The 9,653-nt window shown below is 41.2% G+C and overlaps 1 protein-coding gene across 3 annotated transcripts in view; it reads left to right on the forward strand.

Annotated features, from left to right (window-relative positions):
- The first annotated feature begins 577 nt into the window (after positions 1-577).
- Znf280c (zinc finger protein 280C) overlaps positions 578-9,653 on the forward strand; it is a 56,149-nt gene continuing 47,073 nt past the window's right edge. The window contains exons 1-3 of one of the 3 annotated variants that reach the window (XM_026784864.1): positions 578-651; positions 2,013-2,077; positions 8,292-8,461. In XM_026784864.1, the coding sequence (XP_026640665.1) occupies positions 8,311-8,461 (151 nt within the window). In that variant the 5' untranslated portion in view covers positions 578-651; positions 2,013-2,077; positions 8,292-8,310. Of the gene's footprint in view, positions 652-1,372; positions 1,573-2,012; positions 2,078-8,291; positions 8,462-9,653 lie in introns of those variants that run through there. The other 2 variants (XM_026784865.1, XM_026784866.1) reach the window with 2 other exon arrangements.

Genomic DNA, 9,653 nt, shown 5'->3' on the forward strand with positions numbered 1-9,653 from the left:
TTTATAACTATAGGACTTTATAAGGCAGGAGTGACAAAGGAAAACAAAATTGTGTTTAAAACAAAGTGGTGGGTGCCATCAGTCAATGACTTAAAAAGTCGATTTAATTTCTCTTTTCTCTTAAAACGCGAAAGCTATGTCAAGTCCAGTGTTTTTAAAAACGGGTGCCTTTAATGTTTATTTGCAGGGAGATCCCGGAATTCCTGTTTGTATGTGCTTAGATACAATATTGAGCCGTAGTTTGGGGGGAGGGGTCAGTGTTCCCGCGGCCCGTTCCCGCGGCCCCTTTCCGCTTTCCCAAGGCAGGCATCCCGTCTTCGAGGCTGCTCCTGGCGGCTCACATGCTAGCACCCACCATTGGCCTGGCGGCCATCTGCAAGGTGCCCGGATGGACACGTTACCCATCAGGCAGTGCGTGCTACTCTAATTCGCTTGTCTCCTCAGCGCAGCTCATTTGGCGCTGGAACTCAGTGGGGCGGTAGCCGCCGCCACCGCCCTGTGAGCGGAGGTCACCCCGTGTTTTCGCGCTCCTCCCTTTCCGCTCTTCCTCCCCGCCTCCTGTCCCCCTCGGCCCCCCCTCCTCCGCCTCTTCCTCCTGCTGCTCCCGCTCCTCCTCCTTCTCTGAGCTCCGGACGTCCTGCAGCGTTGTGGGTAAGCCTCCCCGCACCTCCCTGCCTCCGAGGCGAGGACAGCGGCCACGGCGCGCTCCGGGGCTGGGGTTCCCGTGGCTGTGGAGAGTAGGGACCCCGTGGCGCGATGGCGCGTGGCCCACCATCTTGTTTCGGCCCCGGGGAGGGGGGTGCTTTCGGAAAGGTCGCCTGGGTAACGCGGGGCTGGCTGGCTGAGGTGACCGTGAGCGGCCCCCTCTGAGGCGAGGCCTCAACTGTGCGGGGGCCCTCGCGGGCCGGGCCGCGTGGGCCGCGGTCTAGGGAGGGGGGGGGGGCTCCGTGCCTTTCCCGCTTTGCTTTCTCGAGAGCCCCTCCGTCTGGTTTTTTTGTTTGTTTGTTTGTTTGGGGGGGTTGTACGTCGGATGTCTCTTTTGTACGTTGGAGAGCGACGAGATCCTCCCAGCCGCCTTGGGAAAGGCTGGTGGGCCCATCCGAACTTTCCAGCCTCGGGCTCCTTGAGGCCCTTCGCTTCTGCCCAACCCCTTTCCCTGGACGGCCAGGAGTTTCTCCGTGCCGATCCCCTTATTCTTCCCAAAGGGACTGCCCTCCTCGGCCACAGAAATCTTGCTCTATTTAGTTATTGTCTAGACTCTGGAGGATAAAAGCCCCAAGGGGAGAGACGTGGTCTTAGGCGTGATTTTCCCGTCAGTGAGCTGTGCGGGTTTTTTTGTTTTGTTTTGTTTTTTGTTTTTTTTTTTTTTTTAGCGATGGATGGGGCGAGCATCTCAATTCGGAGGAGGAAAACCTGCCACCGACATGGGAGTCCCCTCAATGCACCTCAAGTTTGAATTGTTCTCAGGAAGAAGTCTCAGTGACAAGGGAACCAGTTTCTTCCAAATGCGGGAGATTTTATCCAAGGACCTCTCTTTTGTTTGGAGGATTTGTTCATTTTTATTTTAAAGCTGTGAGCTGGAGTTTTTTGCTTTTGTTGGTTGGGGTAGGATTATGAGTTTTAGTGCCAGTTAGTGGCACCTGTATTCGATACCTAAAAACATTTTTATTTTTAAACTACACAGTTCTCCGAAGGCTTTGTGAGGTGTCTTGCTTTGAGAGTTACAATATAAATTCAAGCCATCTTATGTTTTAAAAAAAAGTCTATGAAGGTGCTGGTTTATTTATGAAATTCAGTTAGATCTGTGTGATTTGCTTTAAATGTCTGCAAAAGCAATTGTCATAGCATTTGAATGTTTTATTGTGTCGCTCCCTTACAGGGCAGTGATGTGTTAAAGAACTGTTGCAAAGATGAAGAAATAGCCTCAGTCCTTAAATAGAACCAGTTGTGTTTTTTCTTTCAAATTGCATTTATTTGTTTATATTTCTCTTTTTTTTGGTGTATGTATGTAGGTGTGCGCACATTGCAGTTTGGAGATCAGATGACTGCTTGGTAATGCGAAGTTCTCTCCTACTGAGTAGGTACCCATAATGAATCTCTGATTTTGTTTTGGTTGTAAGCTCCCTTACCTGCTGAGCCCATCTCACTGAAACCCCGTTTTATTTTGGTTTTTTGTTTGGTTGGTTTTTGAGAGGGTTCCACGTAGCCCAGGCTACCCTTGAACTTGATATGTAACCGAGGCTATCTATAAACTCTTGATTCTGTTGGCTCAACTTCCCCAATACAGTGATTACAGGTAAGAGCCAACGTGCCTGTCCCCTTAGAGTCAGTTCTTGAACAAGTGTCTTCTGACTTTCACCTAAGGTTCAATTCATTGAATAATGCCTCACTTTTTATAGGCATCTCAAAGTGCCTGAGAAAGATAGGGAAAGAGGGTTTTATGTATACAGTGTTCTGCTTGTAGGCAGAAAGAAGACACCAGATCATGTTATAGATGGTTGTGAGCCACCATGAGGTTGCTGGGAATTGATCAGGATCTCTGGAAGAGCAGCTAGTGCTCTTAACCTCTGAGCCATCTTGCCAGCCTGGGTCACCTAAAATTTTTAAGAAGTATTATTCAATTTTTCCTCTCTACATTTTTTCTTTCTTTTTTGTTTTTTTGTTTTGTTTTTCAAGACAGGGTTTCTCTGTGTAACAGCCCTGGCTGTACTGGAACTTACTCTGTAGATCAGGCTGGCTCAAAAGTCACAGAGATCCATTTGCCTCTGCCTCCTATGTCCTGGGATTAAAGGTGTGAGCAATCATTCCCAGCCCCTCTATACATTATTTAATGTTTTATTTTTTAGATGCATTGGTGTTTTGCCATAGGTATCAGGTCCCCTGGAACTGGAGTTATAAACAGTGGTAGGAATTGTGGGTGCTAGGAATTGAACCCAGGTCTTCTGGAAGAACAGTAACAGTCAGTGCTCTTAACCCCGAGACTTATAGCGTTTGAATAATATTACATCCAAGTATGCTGAAAAATTGAAGAATAGTATTGAAAAAGTTCTGATGATGAAGAGTTCCATACTTCAACTTTTTCTTTTCTGTTCAACTCCTTCCCTCCGACTGTTAAATTTTCTAATTAGACTGGCCTTTTTAGCCCAGCATTTTACCACTTAGCATTGCTTTTTTATTAAGAAAAGGGAAAGGGGTATAGCATTCTATGCCTTCCTTTTTTTACGCTTATTTTTCTAGGAGAATATTTAGAACCACACAGAATTTGGGGGGAGTACTAGGGATCAATTTGTATGTACTAATTATAGCTAAATATTCTTTATGCTTCAGAGAGGACATTACATCTTATTTCTCAAGCCAGCAAGATGATTTACCAGCTCCCACCAATTCTGACAGCTTAAGTTCAATCCCAGACCCCACAACGTAGGAGAGAACCAGCTCCTTCAGGTTGTGTTCTGACCTCCATACATGCTGTGGCATATGCAAACATACACAATTTGAAAAATAATTGATTTTTAGTTAGATTGTTGTAAGTAATAGTATAGGAAGACTTGATTTACTCAGTGAGTTGAGTAAAAATATACATCTAGACTTTTTTAAAATTCATTCTCTACAAATTAGTTTTTTATTAAAAGGTCTTTGTATTATCTTTAATGGGAAAATTGTCAACACTAAGTACCGTTTGGGTCAAATGATCCACTTTAATTTTTTTATATATTCTTTAAGTTAATTCACACATACTTTCCATAAAGGTAAAAGAGTTGCAAGAACAGCTATTGGATAAAAATTTAGGCATGATATTCTTTTTTTGTACTTAGAAAAATGAAAAGCATCCAGGCATGGTAATACATACCTGTGATCCTGGCAGTTGGGATGCAAAAGCAGGAGGATCACTGGAAGTTCACGGCTGGTCTGGTGTATATTACAAGTTCAATCCAACCAGGGTTACATAAAAAGGTCCTGTCTCAGAAAGAGAAAGAGGGGCAGTATGAAGGGAAAGAAGAGAGTGAATGAAAATATAAACAAATGAATTTAATTATTTTTACTGCATTTATTTTAAATGCTTTTAACTTATTTTTATTTATTTTAGTGTGTGTGTAGGTAGGTGTATGCACATGTGCTCAGTGTGAGCATGCGTTCTCGAAAGACAACTTGTATAGTTTTCTCTTTCCATTATGTGGGTTCCAGCGATTGAACTTAGGTAATCAGGCTCTGTGGCAAATGTCTTTGCTCACTGAACCATCTGGTTAGTTCAACTGATGCATTTTAGCAGCTGAGACAATCTGTTTTCTCCTCTCGGTTCTAAGAATCAAGCTCAGGCTCTAGTGCATGCTAAGCAAATGCTCTGCCACTGAACTGCATACCTAGCTTTTGATTTTTCAAGCCAGGCTTTCACTATGTAGCTCAGGATAGTATTGACTTCCTATGTATCCTATCACAGCCGCAAACTCATGAGTCTCCCTCTTTTTCCCTCTCAAATTCTGGGATTACATTTGAATGTGACCACATCTAGCTATAACTAAGATGCTTTTAAAATTTTTTATTTTTAAAGAGAATTTGTAGAGTATATGGTATGTGTATGAGAATTCAGGATATAACTTAAAATTCTTTTTAATGAAGCAGTTCAAATTTTTGATTTTAATGTAACACCTGGGGGTTTGTTTGTTTGAGACAGGGTTTCTCTGTAGCTTTGGAGCCTGTCCTGGAACTAGCTCTGTAGACCAGGCTGGCCTCAAACTTACAGAGATCCACCTGCCTCTGCCTCCTGAGTGTTGGTATTAAAAGTATGTGCCACCACTTCACGGCCAACACCTGGTTTTTTTTTAAAGGTCCAAATAAGGCTACAAGATGTTGCTTATAGAAAAGAGCTCGCTTAGCACATGTAAAATCTTAAATTTGATTGCCATCACCACAAAGATAAAAGTCTAAATACTGTAAACAAATTAGATTGTAAACTTCTGAAGAATGGGACTACATTTTATTCTTTATTTTCCTCTAGAGTATAGAGGATAATGGAGATTTGGTAATGAATTAATCTATGAAGTACTTTAGGTAATTTTCTTTTACTTTTCAGTTAGAAATGATAAGAAAATACATAAGCAAAGTATTTATATGTACCTTATTATAGTAATAATAGCATTCATTTCTAAAGTATAAAGAATAAGTCCTAGTTAAAGATATTACATATACTCGAAAAAACAAAAAAAGATATCGCTTACATTGAAATTAAAATTTATTGAAACATGACTAGATAATTATGTTTTTATGTAGCATACCTTTTAATTTTTATTTCTAATTCTAAAATTTATCCTATTTTTCATGTAGTAATTGCTTAAAATATTCATCAGTTTATTTGCTAAATTTACATTCATTCAGGAATAAGCCAATTTGGGAAAGTATTAGATGATGTGTACATTTGATAGTTCCCATTTGGGGATGGGGTTACAGCTGTGAGAAGCCATGCCTAGTTTACATTACTTTTTTATTATTCATTGTGTATTTGTGTGTGCAGGTTTGTGTGTGTGTGTGTGTGTGTGTGTGTGTGTGTGTGTGTGTGTGCGCGCGCGCGCGTGCAGGACAACCTCAGGTGCCATCCTCAAGAATGCCATCCCCTTCCTTGAGACATGGTTTCCTCATTGGCCTGGAGGTTACTGACTGTGACAGTCTTGCAAGCAGTTGTCTTTCTCTGCCTCCTCACTTCTGGAATTGAAGTGCATACTTTTATGCCCAGCATTCTTATATGGATTCTAGCAATATCAGACTCAGGTCCCATGCTTGAAGAGCAAGAACTTTACTGCTTGAGCTATTGCCCCATCCTTTAAAAAAAAAAATTAATGTGGGTGTGTACTTGTACACATGCCCGCTCAGACATGTGACATGAGGAAGTGAGAGAACCAAAAATGTTGATGGGAGGTGGGGTTAACAGTTGCTAAGAGGAGGACTCATGAGGCCCTGCCCCTCCTCAAGGAATTATGGACTGTTAAAAGTTTCACAGTCAAGTTTGGCCTGATGAGGTCTTGCCCCTCCCAAGGTTTTCTAGACAATAATTACTAGGGGAATGAGCTCCAGAGGCCATAGATCTAGCCAGAATTTGTAAATAATTAGTAGGGGACAGGTTCAGGGGCCCCAACCCTCTTCAAGACTTCCAGGCAGTTGTTTCTGGGAGAATGCTTCATGCCTATCTCCAAACAGACTGAAAGCTTTTGCATGGGGGGATGGGCCTCAAGAAACCACTTGCTAGGTGAAGAGACTTTTTCTTCAGTAGTGAAGTCACCCTCCATAAGTTTCTCATGAGCTTGTAAATAACCCCCAGTTTAAAAAAATCTAGAGGCTGGGTGCACGTGCCTTTAATTCCACTGCTCAAGAGGCAGAGGAAGGTAGATCTCTGAGTTCAAGACCAACTCAGGTCATTGGGCTGGGGCAGTAGGCACCTTTAGTCACTGAGCTACCTTTCTAGCCTCTGTTTGTTAAATTTTGTCAGATGATTTTCTCAGGCTGGAGAGATGGCTCAGCGGTTAAGAGCACTGACTGCTCTTCCAGAGGTCTTGAGTTCAATGCCCAACAACCACATGGTAACTCACAACCACCTATAATGAGATCTGGTGCCCTCTTCTGGCCTACAGGCAGGATACTGATTGAATGAATGAATGAATGATAAATGAATGAATGAATGAATCTTTAAAAAAAGATCATTTTCTCCTGTCCTCTGTATTATCTGTTTTTGTTTATGTCTTTTAATCTGTTTAATTGCTTTGGTCTTTCACATTAGAGACTTTCCTCAAAATTTTGGTGTTCATTAATTATTCATAACCATTTTTGTTATTTTTTCTTTTTAGATTATTTTAAAGATGTATTTATTTTATGAGTTTTGCTTACATTTATGTATGGGCACCATATACTTGCCTTGTGCTCTCAGAGATCAAAAGAGGGGGTCAAATCCCCTTAAACTGGAGCTAGAAGTAGTTGGGAGCCCCAGTATCACTGGTGGGATATGAACCCTGATCCTCAGCAAGTGTTCTTAACTGCTGAGTCATCTCTCCAGCTATTTCTTTGTTTTATGGTTGTTTTTGTTTTGAGACAGGTCCTTGGCTACCCTGAAATACACTGTGTAGACCAGGTTTGCCTTGAACTCACAGAGATCCGCCTGCTTCTGCCTCCTGAGTGCTGGGACTAAAGGTATACACCACCATGCCTAGCTTATATCCATATGTTAAGAATGAGGCACTGAGTTGGCATGACAGCACACACTTGAAATCCTAAGACTCAGGCTGAGGCAGGACATTTATGAGTTTGGGGCCAGCCTGAGGCTACATAATGAGTTCCAGGACAGGTCAGCCCAAATTACATGGGAAATCCCTGTCACAGAAACAAAACAACAACATCCCCAAAGGAATAAGGCACTAAAATGTTTGCTATGAGCTGTGTAATATTTGTAGTACGTCCTTTGTTTAATTTCTTGAGATAGGAAATGTTTACTCTATCCTGGAATAAAATAAGCTTCTCTTTTTTCCCTGTTTTCATCCTAGTATCTCGTTTTTCTTCTTTACCCTAATATTTCTGAATCTGATGCAGTTTTTTTCCTTCTTCCAATCTAATTGCCTCCTATGCTTGGTTTATAAACACAAGTGGTAGGCTTTTGTCTCAGGTAATAATTTTATAATATTCTTTTGGGTATGTATAATATCCTAGTCATGTAATATAAACTTAGCTTGATTGGATTTAATTTTTTGGCCACCTGGGGCTAGAGAGATAGCTTAGCAGTTAAGAGCACTGGTTGTTATTCCAGAGGACCCCAGTTTGATTACCAGAACCCACATGGCTGCCAAAGAACTCCAGTTCCAGATGATCTCATGCCCTCTTCTTGCTTCTGGGGGTATCACATACATGTGGTACACAGACATACATGCAAACAAAACATGTATATATTTAAAGCAAAAATTACAAAAAGAAAATTTTGGCCACTGTAACTCAACTGCTGTCCCCAATCTTCTAGCTACTTAGCCATTTTTTATTAGCTTTGTTTTGAGACAGGGCTTCATTGTGTAGAGCAGACAGGCCTCAGAATAACTATTCTGTTACTTCAACCTCCTGAATGAATGATAGGTAGGGTTGCAGGGGTATACCACTACACTGAGTGCTTAGTTTAGATATATAAATTGCTTTCTCAGTTTATTCTTGCAATGTGTAGTTATTCAGTAATTTCCTTTAAGATTAATAAAACTTATCTTTAATTATCATACTTCCTGTTACAAAAAGTTTTTTTCCTTTTGAAAATATGGGTTTCTCTCCTTTAGGAAATTAGATAATTCAAAAATGGCAGAACTTGTTATGGAATGTGAAGAAGAAGAGTTGGAACCATGGCAGCAGAAAGTAGACGAAATTCAAAATAAAGATGATGATGATGATGATGATGATGAGTTGATCTTTGTTGGAGAGATATCAAGTTCCAAACCAGCTATTTCAAGTAAGCATTTATTTCAGTGAGGATTCTTATGATAGTTGTTGGTTTTTTGAGTGGGAAAAACCTGTGACTTTTATTTTTAGTGCTTGATGTATTTATTCTGTACAGAGCTTAGATGAAAAGCAAGATAGGGCTAGGGAAATGCCTTAGCAGTTACTGTACTTGTCATGTGAGCCACAAGCATGAGTACTGGGATTTGGATACCCAGAAGCCATGTAAAATTGGTGCGTTTTTGTAATCCCAAATCTTAGAAAGCAGAGAGGGGGAGATCCCTGGAAAAAAGTGACTGGCTAGATTGTAGCCTTTTTGGCCAATCTAGGTTTAGTTTTTTGCCTCAGTAAATAGAGTAAAGAAGGATTGAGGAAGACTCCCAGCATCTTGATGCCTTGGGCCTCCCACATGCATATATACCCACACGGTATGACCATGCATGTACACAAACACACTAAGTTTTTTTTAAAAAGGAAAGCACAGTAACGGTCAGTGAACACTTAAGATGTGGTTTGTAGCACAAATTCTAATTGTTCTTAATAATAAAACCTTAGAGTTAGCTATCAGGGTGTAGAAGCTGAAAGATCAGAGAAACAGAGCAGCCACCCACTAGAGTTCCTACCTCTTACCAATACATCCTCAGACTGCAATGAGCTCCTGTCTTCTCCAGCCTTATAGTCCTCTCTCTGCCCAGCCATATCACCTTTATCTCTACATTGCTAGTGCTGGGATTAAAGGCATGGAATCCCAAGTGCTAGGATAACCTTTGTATGAGCTCTGTTTCTCTTTTAGACTGAATCAGTTTCCTGTAGCCTGGGGTGGCCTTGAACTAACAGATCAGTCTGCCTCTGTCTCTGTCTCCTAAGTCCTGGGATTAAAGGTGTGTGCCAGCACTGCCTGGCCTCAACAGCTAACTAGTGGCTTAGCTCTGCACTGTGATCTTCAGGCTAGCTTTATTTGTTAAAACAAACAAAATATCACTACAGTGGTTAGATACAGTAATGAAGGGGAGAACTTAAAATAGTGTGTGTAAGAAAAGAGGGAATAATTAAAGTAACTAAGGATTAAGATTACCTGAATGCATTATAGGCCTTATATGATAGCCTACTTTTAAAATACTTTTGTCACATGTATTTTAGTGCATGAGTGTGTGTGTGTGTGTGTGTGTGTGTGTGAGAGAGAGAGAGAGAGAGAGAGAGAGAGA

This window comes from Microtus ochrogaster, chromosome X (genome assembly GCF_000317375.1).
Source record: "Microtus ochrogaster isolate Prairie Vole_2 chromosome X, MicOch1.0, whole genome shotgun sequence".
Classification (NCBI taxonomy): Eukaryota; Metazoa; Chordata; class Mammalia; order Rodentia; family Cricetidae; genus Microtus; species Microtus ochrogaster.